The 16,289-nt window shown below is 34.0% G+C and overlaps 5 protein-coding genes across 5 annotated transcripts; 4 read left to right on the top strand and 1 right to left on the bottom strand.

Annotated features, from left to right (window-relative positions):
- Positions 1-222: 222 nt before the first annotated feature.
- Positions 223-867, bottom strand: MONOS_14888 (putative Uncharacterized transposase-like protein; the record flags this gene model as incomplete). Its single annotated transcript, XM_067867726.1, has 1 exon — positions 223-867. The coding sequence occupies one exon, from the start codon at positions 865-867 to the stop codon at positions 223-225; it is 645 nt and encodes a 214-aa protein (XP_067727560.1).
- Positions 868-2,063: 1,196 nt separating this feature from the next.
- Positions 2,064-2,727, top strand: MONOS_14889 (uncharacterized protein; the record flags this gene model as incomplete). The annotated part of the gene is made up of 4 exons (XM_067867727.1): positions 2,064-2,071; positions 2,203-2,290; positions 2,381-2,528; positions 2,582-2,727. The coding sequence occupies 3 exons, from the start codon at positions 2,064-2,066 to the stop codon at positions 2,483-2,485; spliced, it is 201 nt and encodes a 66-aa protein (XP_067727559.1). The 3' UTR covers positions 2,486-2,528; positions 2,582-2,727.
- Positions 2,728-5,117: 2,390 nt separating this feature from the next.
- On the top strand, positions 5,118-11,882 carry MONOS_14890 (putative insulin-degrading enzyme). The gene is made up of 2 exons (XM_067867731.1): positions 5,118-9,502; positions 9,879-11,882. Exons 1-2 carry the CDS (start codon positions 5,153-5,155, stop codon positions 10,908-10,910), a joined length of 5,382 nt encoding a protein of 1,793 aa, XP_067727558.1. The 5' UTR covers positions 5,118-5,152; the 3' UTR covers positions 10,911-11,882.
- Positions 11,883-14,428: 2,546 nt separating this feature from the next.
- MONOS_5596 (uncharacterized protein) lies at positions 14,429-14,825 on the top strand (the record flags this gene model as incomplete). The annotated part of the gene is made up of 2 exons (XM_067875762.1): positions 14,429-14,479; positions 14,541-14,825. 2 exons carry the CDS (start codon positions 14,429-14,431, stop codon positions 14,823-14,825), a joined length of 336 nt encoding a protein of 111 aa, XP_067727557.1.
- A 333-nt stretch (positions 14,826-15,158) lies between these two features.
- On the top strand, positions 15,159-15,550 carry MONOS_5595 (uncharacterized protein; the record flags this gene model as incomplete). The annotated part of the gene is made up of 2 exons (XM_067875761.1): positions 15,159-15,243; positions 15,309-15,550. 2 exons carry the CDS (start codon positions 15,159-15,161, stop codon positions 15,548-15,550), a joined length of 327 nt encoding a protein of 108 aa, XP_067727556.1.
- Between the last annotated feature and the right edge of the window lie 739 nt (positions 15,551-16,289).

Genomic DNA, 16,289 nt, shown 5'->3' with positions numbered 1-16,289 from the left:
ACTAGAAAACTTCTCTGAAGGGGTCAATATATAGGTTAGATGGGATTTAATCGAAGTGAAATTTTTTCATTTTAAGTGATATCAAATTATTTGAATACATATGTTATTTCATTATTTACATGTTTAACGAATATGAAATTGATGATTTGAAAAAAATAGAAAAATAAAAATTCAAATAAAAAATTCATTTTTGTGTCAAAATTAAAATGAATTGAAAATCAATTAATCTTCGCTCCAATTTGATGCATTATCTCCATCAGAAATCTCATCACTTGAAGAATTTTCATCTTCTGGAACAGAAATATCATCTATGTCATCTGTATCAGGAACGTCATTTTCGATTTCTTCTTCTTCTTCAATGATTTCTCTCTCATTTTCTCTTCCATAGACGATATATCCCACAATATCCATAAAAGAAACTTTCACAGTTTTTTTCACCATCCAAAAAGAAAGATAGTCTCCTATATATTTCTCTCTTATGCCATGTCTTGGAAAAAAAGATCTCAGATGTGACCGCATTCCTTCCACTGGATATGTGCATTCCTGCTTAATTGGATCCACAAAATTATTTGAATGATTCACTGTTTGATGAATGTGGCCATGATCCTTCAAGCTGCTGTACGCATGCCATTCATCGCTCATCATTGTGGTTCCTGGATGGATATGAGATTTTTTTAGTAGAACAAGTGTTTCGGAACTTCTGTAAGGAACAATAAAAACAAATCTTCTTTTTGTAATTTTCTTATCTTCATTTCTTTCAATTCCCCCAAATATCCATATCTGCTTTTTTCTACAGCCTCTCTTAAACTTTCTTCTTCTCCTAATACATTCGTCGATTTCAACTGTTTTTCCAACACTACCAATCATGATAGGGTTTCGATTAATGATTTTCACGCACTCAACACGATGAAAACTACTCCAATATCCCACAATTTTTGGACCAACTTCTTTAATAGAACTTATATAAGTTTGCATTAGCCCTTGCCATAGAAATAAAACGATTAAAAAGAATTTGCCCAGGTCAATTTTGTTGTTTTCTAATATTGAATTTTTGAAAACTGTCCGTTTTTTGTTGCATTTGCAGCACATCCAATATCTGTAAGTTTCTTTTTCATTCAATTAGCCAAACTGTTATGGTGAATAGCACGCTCTGGATGTTTGTCTTGTGAAGCAAATAAATAAAACCACTGCCAAGCCTTTTCTTCATCAGTAAATGTTTTCAAAAGTTAAAAATTATTATCTTTTTCATCTTCAGGATACGCCATTTTCACAGAAATTTTATTTGATCAAACCCATAAAACGTTTTTTCGGCCCAAATTCTGTTTTACATAAAAATAATTCTTGTCGGATTCCAGCATTTTTTATGATATAAAGATTGTTAGAAAACACTAATAAAAATGTTGTATAAGAAAAATAAATGTTTTGAGAACTTCGAAATAATACCATTATACCGAATTTCGTTATGAAATAATATTTTCGTTGCATTCCGATACTCAGCCAAGAACATATTGATCACAAAAATGATTTTTTTTTTTTTTAAATAATAAAAAAGTGACAAAAATTTTTATTTTATAATATTTGTTCCACACAGTTATTTCAATAAATTTTTTAGACCTGTGCGACAAGTGGCAAATCTTGTCAGTAACTGACAAAGGTGACCGACAGGACATTTTCTTCTGATCATAACCATAAATATTTTTTCACATCTCATATATTGGATTATTTTGTTTTTTATAAATAATCAAAATTTATTAATTTTTCCTCGTCAAATAATTCACAAAATATTACACATTTCTATAAGTTTTCAATTTATCAAAAAAAAGGATGATAAGACATATGTTTCTTTTCACTAAAATAGTCGTTTATGTCTTTTTTTTTGCTTTGTTGAATTAAGTTAATATTATGACTCATTAATAATTACATTATTTTGTTGCAATGTTTTTTTCATTTCGTTTTTACATTATTTCCAGAATTATTTTTTCACTGACAAGATCAGTGAAACTTGGAATTTTATTTGCCTCTGGATGTCACTGACGTCACTGACATTCCATCAAATCAGTGAAATGAAAATGTTTGAAAAAGCAATTGAAAAACAAATTATCCTGCTTTGCTGCTGAAATATGTGTGATTTCACTTTTATTATCAGTCACAACCATAACATTTCTGATTGTTTTTCATATTCTTCAATATTTATGAACAAAGCGGATGCAAAACATTAAAAGCAACAAAATCATACTGCTTGAAAATTTTAACAATGGAGCAAACATTCGTGAAAATGAAAATTGAAATGGTTAGATGGAAATAATAATTTTAAAGAAATAGTTTAATCTATTTTTATTTCAATGCTGTTTGGTTAATGATTATCTTCTAAAGATGAAAGTTGGTTCAACAAGTTTATCTATCACTCTATTGGAGAGGAGATGGGACTCGCAAAATTGTTGATGAAAATGAATTGTTTGAAAATGATTATATCAAGATTTGCTGAAATACAAGTGAAAAAGAACGACAAACGTTGGATGATGGGTAAGGTTTGTTCAAGAATTCAATGAAAAAATACTTGAATATTATATTTATTTTGTAGAAAACTGAGAATCTGTTTGATAATTGAATAGATGATTATCAAAATGTATTCAAAGCAACTCAAAAAATCAGCAAAAAAATGTGAATTGACATTTTAAAATCAAGCATATTTGTCTTTTTCACGAAATAATTGGAAAGATAAGTTAACTTCGATTGCTTTTGTGAAAGAAAAGAATTAAATTCAATTTTTTTGGACTTTTTTTACAGGCTTTGTTTGTATTCGAAAAAACTTGGAAAATTATATTGATAAAAAAAACTTTTATTATCGAATAAATGTTTGTTTTATTTTAGAAGAAAATAAAAATGACAAAAAAATAAAATTTGCGAAGTGAAGAACATAAGATTTTTAGAAACAATAAAAAAATAATCACATATATTAGACAACAATACTTTGAGGTCGCAATCCTTTCCATACTTTCCAATTAAAAGCTTCAAAAAATCTTGCTATTGTATTTTTCTATTCTTCTTCTTGCGTTGTTTTAAATTCCTTCCTTTGGACTGCCAATTTTTTCTCTTCTTCCATTTCTTCATCTTTTCTTCTCTCAATTTCTGTGAAATTTTCGATAAGACTTTCAAGCCGTTATATTCCTTTTCATCATTCAATGTTGGCCACATCATCTTCCCCAAAGCTGCATCAACTGCACCATCCTTCAACAAGTCGTAAATTTTTTCTGCACAGTTTCTCACTGTATCTATTTATTCAAAAGCACAATTACTGACATGATTAATGCGATTATCTCTTTTGCTCGAAATAACTGATAAATACTGACGATAAGCCCAACAAATTCAGCTTTCCACAACTTTCATGAGAATAAAGTATGATTCATAACAGAAAACCATTCGATAAAAACAAGTTTTTCTTCTGTTTCTTTTCTTCATTCTTTTCCCTTCTTATAATCAGAAATCTTGGATCCTTCAAATTCTTGATTTTCTTCTTCTTCAAAAGACTATTCATACATTAAAACTGTTTTCAAGACTTTGTTGCAAAAATCCATAAATCAATAGCTTCCATGTTGATTGAAGGGCAATTAAGTAAGGAAGTGATTCTTCAAATAAATTATCATGAATTCTATCATGTTATTCTTAAACGATTTCTTCTTCAAAAACTTATAAGAAGATGAAAGTGATAAAAAAATTATCAAAACGATTCAAACCTTCAGGCAGAATATAAATCTCAGATTTTTCAAAGACATATCCATTTTATTTTGCGTTTTCTTTCTTTTCTCTATCCTTTATGCACATACAAAAGACAAAGCTCACAAATTGTTGTCAATTTCTGTGAGAAATAAAATCTAAAAGTTATGTAACGTTAATACGGGGAAATAAACATCTTTTCGTTCTTTTCTTTTTTTTTCTTTTTTCAATAGTTATTATCTTTTCAGATCTTTCGTTCAACGAAATATCTTCAATATAAACAATAAAAATTTGTTTCAATATCTTGTTATAATCCAGCATGTTTCAGAAAATTTCATGCATTCAGCAAAAAAATATTCAATTCTTTTTTCATGTAAAAATTTTGGCTTTTCATTTCTTCTGCAAAATGAGATTCCATTTATCTTTATTCGTTTCATCAATTATTCCAATCATTTCAAATGAAATGGCTTTTGCACACTTTTGATGCTATCTTCCATCTCAGAAAACAATTCTTCATAAAAATCAAAAAGAAGCCAAAAACCAATAATAATAAAGAATCAGTTGTTGCACACCAACAAATATATAAAGATTTTTAAATATCTGTTCTTTCGAAAAAAATATATCCATTAATCATTACACTTTCGAATACGAATTGAATATACAACTGTTAAAATGCAAAAAACACATCAGCAACAAATAATTAATTTATTCTTGAAAGGTTCTATGTTCATACCATTCTTTTGGAAATAAACAACAAAAAATGAAGACAAACAAAGAAGAATCAGTTTTATTAATTCATTGTAATATATTGGGAATCATGATCTTCAATTATAAGAGGATAGACACAAGAGGATTTATGCAATTAATTTCAAATAATTTTTGAAAGTTATTACTAATTTTTTTAACTTTAAAAAATAGTCTTTTTTTTTTTTTTTTTTTTTTTTTTTTTTTTTTTTTTTTTTTTTTTTTTTTTTAGGTGACCGACAGCAACAAAAAATGGCAAGTCGTGTCGCACAGGTCTAAAATTTTTCTCGACTTTTTTATATCTCGATATTTAGTATTTCATACAAATGTCAGAATAATAATCATTCATTTGCAGAAAAATTTTGGAACAAATCATTGAATTTTTCATAAATGCAAGAATTCTGTACCATTTGATTAATTTTAAATAATAATTTTCTTGACAATTTCGAATAATAAGTGTATTTTTTTTTAATAATAAATGGTGAATATTCATTGATTTATCTAAGAAGAACATTTAAAGAAATCATTTCTTACAGAATTTTTACCTATTTGTATCATACGTATATGCCAAAGATTGAACAAAGTCGTTGAAAAATTAAAATGAACGATTCGTTTTGGAAAACAAAACTCTCATTTTTTCTTTATTATTATGATGGCACAGATCAAAGATTATTGAAAAATTTAACTTTATTCTATGAATGAAAAGCATGTTATTGTTGTACCACATTTTTCCAAAAGGGATTATAGATTTTTGAAATTAAGTAATGGAATGAAGATAACCCTTGTGTCATTTCCTCAAGCCCAGACATCTTCAGCTTGCATGAATGTTCTTGTTGGATCTCTTCGTGACCCGAAAAACAGACAAGGGCTAGCGCACTTTTTGGAGCATATGCTGTTTTTGGGAACGGAAAAATTTCCCAATGAAGGAGAATTTTATCAGTTTTTATCCGCACATTCAGGAGGAAGTAACGCGAGCACTTCTCTTACAATGACACAGTTTTATTTCACTATTGATCCTCAGTATTTTGAAGAAGCACTAGATCGTTTTTCGCAATTTTTTGTTTCGCCTTTGTTCACCGAAACATGTGCTGAAAGAGAATTAATTGCTGTTGACTCTGAGTACAAACAAAATGAACACGATACAAGAAGAAAAGTTAGCCAAATGCTGAAATATCTTTCAAACGAAGATCATTGGTATCATTCGTTTTCATCTGGAAATAAATCAACGTTAAACCCTCCTGGTGCATCAATAAAGGAAACAAGGAAAATGTTAATTGAATTATTTGACAAATATTACATTGGGAGATTGATGAATTTATGCATCCTTGGGAAAGAATCGTTGGATGTATTGCAACAATATGCAGAACGATTATTCAAAGATATTCGTTCGGGGGATTCTGAAAGCATGATGGAATCGTTTTGCGAGCCAGAAACAACAAAGCTATTAAAGCAACAACGACTGATGCTGGAGCGTGTTGTAGTTGGACTCGTGAAGGAGCAGTGCAGTGGGTCGAATCAGCATTACGAAGTGACAGAAGAAGAAAGGAACCTTCTCAAAAAAGAGATAGATCAACTTGGAGAGATAGACGAAGCGGGATTTTTAATCATTCACCATCGTCCGCATGACGCAGGTTCAATTCCCACCGAAAGCAGCTTTTATGAGAAAATTGATTACAGTAACAGCTCAAATGGCTCTTGTTCCTGCGCGATTGATCCAGAAGTCATAAGAGTCCCTCCTCCAACCACTTCTCTGTATTCCCCCGAGCTTCTCTCGTCATCGACACTGTTTGTTCTTCCTGTCGATGCAGACCGGCCGCAGCTGCAGCTGCTTTTTCTTGTCCCTCCGCTGGCGATGCACCTGCCGCTCCTCACTGTGCCTGGCCATCTCTCTCACATTCTGTCGCATGAGGGTGAAGGATCGCTGGCAGCGCTGCTGGTGGAGAAAGGGTGGGGCACCTCGGCTTCGGCGTCGTTTGTGGAAGACCTGCCGGGCTTTGCCTTGTTTGCGCTGGCGGTGGATTTGACTGAGGAAGGCACGATTTGCGTGGAGGAGGTGGCGGGGCTGTGCTACGAGTGGATTGGGCTGCTGAGGTTCTTGGCGGGAGAAGGAAGCAGAGATAGAAAGGACAGTAAAAGTTTTAGTAATATTAGTAGTAATATTAATATTAATATTAATAGTAATAGTAATAAGAGATTGAAGGTTGTTAATAAGGACGACAATGATAAGGATAAAGATAACAGTGATGATATTCAAGCACATTTGTCATCTTCATCAAAAAATGTCAATGAAAATGAAGATTCAAAAAAGAATGAGAATCCATCCGAATCAATAAACAATTCTTCTTCTCAAAGTACAACCAAAACAACCTCATCACCACTTTTTCCTTCTTCTCCTCTCTTCCCTTTGCACCTGCTGCGTGAGCTTCGTGAGATGTCGATGATGAACTTCCACTTGGCAGCTAACATGGGCTCTTTGCAGGAGACGAGGACGGTTGCACATCGAATGGGAGTTTATCCGCCAGAGCTGGTGGCAGTCGGGGGAAGATGCTGTGCAGTGCATGACGACAGGGCACTGGGTGATTTCTTGGGCATGATGAGGGAGGAGAATGCGATTGCGGTGCTGACGATTGGGGAGGGGAAGTTTGGAGGGTGGGTGAGGAGGAGGAGGAGGAAGAGGGAGGAAGAGGAAGAGGAAGAGGAAGAAAAGAAAGAGGAAAAGAAGGAAGATGATGAGAAAGAAGAGGAAGTTAAACAAGAGGAAGATATAGATTCGACATCATCATCATCATCTTCTTCTTCTTCCAAACCCAACCCCAAACAAGGCTACTTAACCAAAGACAACACATATCTCCCTCTCTTCCCTCTCAAACTCACTCCAGATGTCGAAGCTGATTGCCCAAAGGCAATAAAATCTCTCTTTTCTGACCCAATTTTTGGCCCTTCGCTTTTGAAGATCGCACAACATGAGCCGTTTTATCACTCGATTTTCTTCCATTTCCCGTTCCATCCAAAGAAAACAGCGTTTCCTGAGGGGAAATCGTATATAAATGGAAGTTTAATGAATTTGTCATCATCTGCCTCATCGTCATCTTCTTCATCTTTATCTTCAATAACTTCTTCTTCTTCTTCTTCCTCTTTTCCCTCTCTTCCCACTCGTCTCTCCCCAAACAACGTCTTTTCCGTCTCTTCTCCAAACAACTTGCATTTTCCTGCCCCAAATCCCTTCATCCCCCGTGATTATTCGCTGATTGCCTTCCCTGACTGCAGAAATGCCTATAAAAGAGGGTTTGTCGAGACAAATGTGCAATCAGCTGCTTTGTTCTCGTTTGAGAAGCCGAGGTCATACAGAGGAGAGGAGGAGAAGGAGAAAGAGAAGAAAAATCAACATTTCAATATTTTATCATCAGCATCATCATCATCAACTTCTTCTTCTTCCTCCTCATCTTCTTCAAACACCTCTCTCCTTCCCAAAAAACGACTGCGTGTGATGCTGGAGAGTGAGCTAGAGGCAGAAATCATGCGAAGAGGCAGGAGCGACAAGGAATGGACAGCAAAACGCGCTTTTTCATTCAACGTTCCTGCTCCGAAGGACATATTGGTGGTTGAGTCAGTTGATGTGAGTGAGAAGATAGACTGGGACTTCTATGAGGAGCTGCTGAAGGAGAAGAGGAAGGAAGAGGAAGAGGAAGAGGAAGAAAAGAAGAAGAAAGAAGAAATTGATTTAACATCTTCTTCTTCCTCCTCCTCTTCTTCTTCCTCCTCTTCTTCCTCCTCCTCCTCTCATCCTTCTCTCACCTGCCTTGCACCATTATATCCAATCTGCATCCACAACAGCCCCCTCCTCCGCATCTTCTACAAACCCTGTGCTCGTCATCGTGTGCCTCAGGTGCGAGTCAATTATCACTTGCTTATGCCCCGCGCACTGCAAAACCACATTTTGTACCCAGGTTTCGGCTCTGTTTTGGGAGATTTAGTGGAAGATTGCATAGCGAAGAAGAAATATCTTCTTTCTCTTGCAGCGACCACGTGCTATATATCAGGAGATGACAACGGGCTTATCCTGTCTGTGACAGGGATGAGGGAGAGCGTGATGATCTGTGCCCAGATGCTGGCTGAGGAGCTGTACACCTTCAAACCTTCGTTCCACGCGTTCCAAGTGGAGATGGACAGGTTCATCAGGACAATCGAAGGGGTGCTGTCGATGGAGCCGTTCACCCTCACTAAACAAGCAAGCGATGCGATGATTACGCCCAATGCTTATACGGCTGAGGGGATTCTGTCTTTAATTCGCCCTGCTTCCTTTGAGATGTTTGAAGGGTGGGTGAAGAAGCTGTGGAAGGAGACGCTGATTGACTGCATTGTGGTGGGGAATTGCACAGAAGAAGAGGCGGTGAGGCTGGGGAAGATGATGAATCCACATAATTATTCGGAGAAAAGAAAGAGAAGGAGGCAAAAAAGAGAGATGGAGAAGAAGGAAGGGAATGGAAATTGTGGAGAACGAGTTATTTCTTCTTCTTCTTCTCTTTCTTCTTCTTCTTCCTCCTCTTCTTCAAACAACCAAAACCTTAACTTAACCAATATACCTTCTCATTCACAACAAGATTCCTTTTCTAACACAGAAAAAGAAAAAGAGAAAGAAGAAGAAGAAGAAGAAGAAGAAGAAGAAGAGTTTCTTCCACAGCCAAAACCTCTGCAAAGCTTCGACATTTCTTCTCTGCGCTTGACAAAACTGCCCACAGACAGCATAACCATTCGTGATTGCGTCCATCCACTGCCTTCGATGGAGAATTCGTGTGCACAGCTGATTCTTCAAGTGCCCAGGCAATACAACTGCCTTGACAGGACAGTTTTGGTGCTTTTTGATGTCTTTTCTGAGGCAAAGCTGTTTAGCCGGCTGAGAACGAAAGAGCAGCTGGGTTATCTTGTTTCGTCGAATACGAACACGACAAGCGGCGTGGTGATGTTTGATGTAATTGTGCAGAGCAGCTGTTACGACCCACTCCATATCCACAGCAGGATCGATGCAAATATGGAGGATTTGATAGTGTGTTGGAGTGGATGTGGGAGAGAGAGAGAGAAAGAAAGAAAGAAAGAGAGAAAGAGAAAGAGAGAGAGAGAGAGAGAGAGAGAGAAAGAAAGAAAGAAAGAAAGAAAGAAAGAAAGAGAGAGAGAGAGAGAAAGAGAGAGAGAGAAAGAGACAAGAGAGAGAGAGAGAGAGAGAGAGAGAAAGAGAATTTTTTTAATTTTTATTTTTATATTAATTTTTATATTAATTTTTATTTGATTTTATTATAAATTTAATTATTTTTAATAACATATAAATAATTCTTAATTCATATGCATATTTTTTTAATCTTTCTTTTATTTTCTTCTTTCTCTTTCTTTCATTCCTTCCTTTCTTCTTCCTCTTCCTACCTCAGCTCTCTCTCCACGCCCTCACCGACACCGAATACGCCAAGCTCCAAGCCACGGTCATTTCTTCTCTCTGTTCGCAGCCCCAGTCATTTTCCACTGAAGCATCTGAGTCCTGTGCGAAACATCAGTCTTCTTCGTGCGATTTTGCGAGGGTGATTGAGACAAGGGCGTGTGTGAAGAAGATGGCGAAAGAGGAGTTTGTGTGGAGGATGACGAGGATGTGGAAGGGGGAGTTTGAAGAAGAAGGAGAAAGAGAAGAAGAAGAAGAAGAGGGAGAAGAAGAAGAAGAAGGAGGAGGAGAAGGAGAAGAAGAAGAAAGAGAAGGAGAAGGAGAAGAAGGAAAAAGAGGAAAGAGAAGAGAAGGAGGAGGAAAAGAGGGAAGAGGATGGGAAGAATGGAAGAGGAAAGTGATGGAGAAGAGGAGGGAGAAGGAGAAGGAGAAGGAGAAGGAGAAAGAGAAGGAGAGAAAGAAAGAGAAGAAGGAAAAAGAAAAAGAAAAAGAAAAAGAGAATGATGAAGTAAAAGCGGAAGAGAAAGATGAAAAGAAAGAGAAAGAGAAAGAGAAAGATGAAAAGAAAGAGAAAGAGAAAGAGAAAGAGAAAGAGAAAGAGAAAGAGAAAGAGAAAGACAATTCTTTATTTAATCTTAAACTTCCAAAGGAATATTCATCTTATCCTGTTGGCAGCCGATTGTATGTTCGTTATTTTGCTCCTCGTTTTGCCTCGCTTTTGGAACAGCTCCCAAGAGAAGTTAAATTAGAAGCACAAAAAGAGAAAGAAAAGGAGAAAGAAAAGGAGAAAAGTGAAGAATTAAAAGGGGGAAATAATGAAGAACAAAGAAAATTAACAAAGAATTCTTCGATTTTATCATCATCATCATCATCATCTTCTTCTTCTTCTTCTTCTTCTTCCTCCTCCTCTTCTTCTTCTCTTTCTTTCCCTCCTTCTGTTGATCTGCCTCTTCCAGTCAATTTTGTCAAAGACGAAAAATTGTTCCAGATGAGCAGTGAACAATTTGTGTGGGCTGGTTATTGGTAATATGAGTGAGTATCTGAAAAGATGAATGAAGAAATATTGAGAGAGAAGGAGAAGGAGAAGGAGAAGGAGAAAGAAGGAGAGAGAAAGAGAGAAAGAAAGAGAGAAAGAAAGAGAGAAAGAAAGAGAGAAAGAAAGAAAGAAAGAAAGAAAGAAAGAAAGAAAGAAAGAAAGAAAGAAAGCGAGAAAGAGAGGGAGGGAGGGAGGAAATAAAAGATATTTCCATCGATTTCTTTATAAATACACACATATTTGCGAAATTATTTGATAAAAGTCATTTTCTTGATACAATTTATTCTACTTATTCTATTTATTCTCTTGTTTATTCTCTTGTTTATTCTTTTTCTATTTATTTATTTCTTTCTGAACATTTCTTATCTATTTTATGCTTTTCATTCTTTTTTTCATTCTTTTTGTTCTTCAACTTCTTATTCATTAATTTCTTCATCTTTTTCTTCTTTCTTTCAAAATTCTTCGATGTTAACAAACTTATCTTTCGGATCATCTTCAGAAAAAAAGAATTATTTCTTATGTAATCTTTCCTTTTCGTTGCTTGTTTATTTGTTCGAAGTAATTTGAAATATGTCAATTTATTTGACTTTTTCTGAAATATTCAGATAAAATTGACATGCTTGTCAAAATTGTGTTTACGTGTTTTATTTTATTTTATTTTTTTTTTTTAATATTTATTTATTTTCTTTTGATTTTGCTTGGCTTTAAAAAGAAGTTTTTTATCAACGTAATATTTGCTTTGCATTCGTTTTTGGTGATTGCAAAACAATAGAAAGTTGTTATAAACTTTTTTTAAAAATGCTAAATATGATCTTTTTTTAGTTTTTGGAAACTTATAAAAAAAGAATTCTTACGTTTTTTGTTTGATCGGTTTTCTGTTTGAATCGATTGGCACAACATCACATATTTTTGGTTTGAGTGTGTGTTGTTGAATTAATAATAATAATAATAGTAATAATAAAACCATGCAGCATTTTTTGTATTTTGTTGTTTATCTAATTTTTCAATAAAAAAAATTTTTTGATAATTGAAAAGAATATTCGTGAGAATTATTTTTGAAAAAAGCTAAATGTGGTGAGCTTTTTATCAAATCCAATGCCAAAATGAAAAATTTTCATCAATTGAGATTTTAAAAAGAGAAGTTTTATTAGACAAACTCATTTGGGACGATATTTTTTCCTTTATGAATTTTGTTCCACGCAGTTCTTTCAAAGATTTTTCTCAATTTTTTTATATTTCTGTATTTTATTTTGCACGAGATTGTTAGAATTATAATTATTCAATTGCAGAAAAGTTTGGAACAAATCATTGATTTTTTCATAAATGCAAGAATTCTGTCCCATTTTAATGAATTGTTGTTGTTTTTTCAAAATAAAAAATAAAAAATAAAAAATAAAAATAAAAATAAAAATAAAAATAAAAATAAAAATAAAAAAAAAATAAAATAAAATAAAATAAAATAATAATAATAATAATAATAATAATAATAATAATAATAATAATAATAATAATAATAATAATAATAATAATAATAATAATAATAATAATAATAATAATAATAATAATAATAATAATAATAATAATAATAATAATAATAATAATAATAATAATAATAATAATAATAATAATAATAATAATAATAATAATAATAATAATAATAATAATAATAATAATAATAATAATAATAATAATAATAATAATAATAATAATAATAATAATAATAATAATAATAATAATAATAATAATAATAATAATAATAATAATAATAATAATAATAATAATAATAATAATAATAATAATAATAATAATAATAATAATAATAATAATAATAATAATAATAATAATAATAATAATAATAATAATAATAATAATAATAATAATAATAATAATAATAATAATAATAGATGAAATTTGAATAAAAAATTTCAATTCGAATAACTTCATTTTATTCGAATAAAGAATAACTTTATTTGAATTAGACACACTTTATTCAAATAAACGCACTTCATTTAAGGATTCCCAACTTTATTTGAGTTTCTGTTTTTTTATGATTTCAAAAAGAAAAGAATAATGAACATGATAATTTTATGTTCGATAAAAATTATTTTTATGTGTTTTTAACTTTTGTGAAAAAGTGAAAAGATGATTTCTTTTTTCTGAAATTCAAAAATATGAACAAACTGGTTTGGATGCAATTGAAGGAAATTTCAAATATGCAAATATTATAAATACATTAATCAAAAACAATTTTTATTGTTTCTCTGATAAAGTGAAATTGTTGAAAACGAAAATTAAAAAAATATGGAATTTAAAAAATAATGATGTTCGAAATTTGGCTGACAAGATAATAGATCATTTTGCAAGCGTAATACATGGAGCAAACAAGTTCTTTAGAAGCGGAGGATCACAACTTTTGTACGCAAATAGTTAATGGAAGGAGAAACAATGTTCAATAGTTTGATTGTGTCTTCTTGGTGCATTGATGCGGTGTTGATCTTCAAATATTCATGTACGAATGAGAAAAAATAATTTTGGTTTGTGATGAGTGTTTATTTTTGTTGAACTTTGATGGATGGATTGTTATTCATCATATGAATATCCAATAATTAGTTTCTGGTGAAGAAATGAAAACTAGGAGTGAAGCCGATGAGCAGCAGACGAAGATGCACAAAATGATTTTTCAGAAGAAGAAATCCATTTTTAGCAAGGTGAAGAAAAAGGGGGAAAGATTATATCAAAAAAAGAAAGACAGATGAGAAAAGGTGGATGTCCAAAGATTGAGTGTGCAGCAAGATAGCACAAAACACCTATCAATTGTTCTTTATCGATGAAATGTTTAACTTGAAAGATGCTTTGATCGAGACAAAGGATATGAAAGAGAAAAACTAGGAAAGGAAGAAACAGAAATGAATTGCCCATTGTTTCCTATTTTTTGTTGACAAGAGGTGAAGGGGAAAGTTGAACGTTTGAAAAATCCAGTAATTACTGTTTGCCAGAAGGATATGCGACCAATGAAGTTTAAATCAGATTCACATTTGTTTCAACAAGAATCTTTGTATTTGTTATCAACAACCTTCATTATTCTAAGTATCAAATAATTTCATCAATAACAACTTCTTTTCCTTCTTCATATCCTTCGAACTGCAATGATCTGTTCCTGCCTTCTCTTCCTCACTTATCGCTGGCGGGAATTCAGCGCAGAAACACTCGAAAACACATTCTTTCACCTTCTACGAAACACTGCTTCTCATGTGCCGTAGAAAGCAAAGGTTTATTTTCATCTTCTCATCATTCTTCTTCTTCCTCTTTTTCTTCTTCCAGATCAAGTTCAACTTTCTTCATCTGTTTCATCAATCCGATTTGGAGCAGAATGCTGATCTGATTCACCATTCTGGAGGCAGATAATCAAAGAGAAGAAGGCGGCAGAAGATGATCAATTACCATCAGCGCCTGTGATTGACCCTTTGGATGCCTCTGCGGTGGAGGAGTCATACACGTCAGTAGCAGTGATGGACGACATCAAGAGGCGGCTGCTGATTGTGGATCCTGAGGCGGCTGAGGTGTATGCGCGGTACATGCAGATTGTAGCTGCTGCTTCTGATGTCGCCGCGGGTGCAACAGACGCTGTGGGGATATGTTGTTACGCGAAGAGCGTTGCTGAATGGTAATGTTGCTTGCGCCTGGATTGTCGCACTTTTGGCTTTGCTTTCGGTTCCGCTGGTGGGGCAGCTTCCGTCACTTGCAGCGTCGGTGGGCACGAAGTCGGGGAGCAAGCGGATCTTTGCAGCGGCAGATGTGAATGCGTTCCCGTCGATCAACGATCTGTTTAACCCTTCACTGCAGATATTGCGCTCGCCGCAATCGAGGCGTGTGGTGGTGAAGCTGGACAAAGAAGTTATGAGATGAGATGTTGTAATACTCGGAATGGGGGAGATTATGGAGAAGAAGGTTGTAGGTGGAGGGGCTGAGGATGGAGGATGTTGTACTGATAACTGCAGCGATTGCGCTGGCGGTGCTGGATGAGCGCGAAGAGGTAGAGGAAGGTGATAGGAATGAGGCAAAGAGGGAGGCAAAGAGGGAGAAGAATATGGAGGAAAAGAAGGAGGTGATGGGAATGAGGAGAAAGGAGGGTATCCGACAGTGCATGGAGAGTTTGTGGAGAAAATCAAAGAGAAGCAGGGGAAGCTGGAAGAAGAGATGGTGTTGATGATTATCAAAGTGGTTGAACTGGATTAGCAGATGTATGCAAAGGAGGAGGATGAGGCTGAGGCAGACAAGCCGCATTCAGTGGAACCAGAAGTGTGCAGTTCCTCTCCGTCTGATGGTTTCAATAGGAGATTTCAAGAGCAGAAGAAGAATCAGCAGATGGGTCTTTGGATATAACTTAAGATGGAAGTTCAGATGGAGAAAAGAAAGATGAGGAACAAATGCAAATATCGAAGAATGATTTGGCGATGTTTGAGGAGTCAGAGATAGAGAGAATTTCGATTGATATTGAGAAGGAAGAGGAGGAGGTGAAAGAAGGGAAAGTTGATGGAGACATGAAGTTTATTTTTAAGAAATATAAAGAACAAAAACAGAAAGAGGAAATAATACATGAGGTTTTGGAGAAGTGGACACGGAAGCTGTAGCTTCAGCTTCACAGAAAAAAAGGTATATTTTCACAAACATAGTCGAAGCGGAAGGAATAGGAAGAGAGGGTGAGGAAGAGAATGAAGAGAATGAAGAGATGAAATTTCTCATGAATTTTCATTTGAAAAAAAAGGAGATAAGATGATTGGAAGCCAACTGTTGCACTCAGTATTATCAGCTGTATTGCTGTTTTACAATCTTAGTGTTGGAGTTGTTGATCCACATTGCTGGAAAGGAGATTGGGTGATATCACTTCCGTAAAAGAACACATCATTTCCTCTACCATTTGTTGCAGTATTTCCATCGAAGAAACAGAAAGAAATGAATCTAATTTCATTCATCCAAGAGTAAGTTCCATCAAAGTATATTCCGGCTCCGCCATAAGTGGATGATGAAGTTAACTTATTATTGATGAACTGACACTCAATGATTGAAAACAGGTTGCGCTTGTTATTTGGAGGCCAGTGAAATGTTAAAGAACCAGCAGCATCACCACCAGAATTTGCTATGCATTGGCATTTGGTGAACAAGAATTGGCCAGATGCAGACAAGTCATTTAACAAGAAATACCAACCGGTTCCACACCAATTTGTTATTGAACAATTTTTCACTCTGTTTTCTGAGAATGTCCAAACAGAATTTGATTGCGGATTCCTTGTGTGAACTGCTCCTCCATGAGCAGCCGAGCAACTTGTGAAATTGGATTTTGTGATATCAATTTTTAACAAACTTTTGCAA

The sequence above is a fragment of the Monocercomonoides exilis genome, assembly GCF_001643675.1.
Source record: "Monocercomonoides exilis strain PA203 chromosome Unknown scaffold22-1379369, whole genome shotgun sequence".
Taxonomy (NCBI): domain Eukaryota; phylum Preaxostyla; order Oxymonadida; family Polymastigidae; genus Monocercomonoides; species Monocercomonoides exilis.
This window is presented reverse-complemented; position numbering and strand designations above follow the sequence as displayed.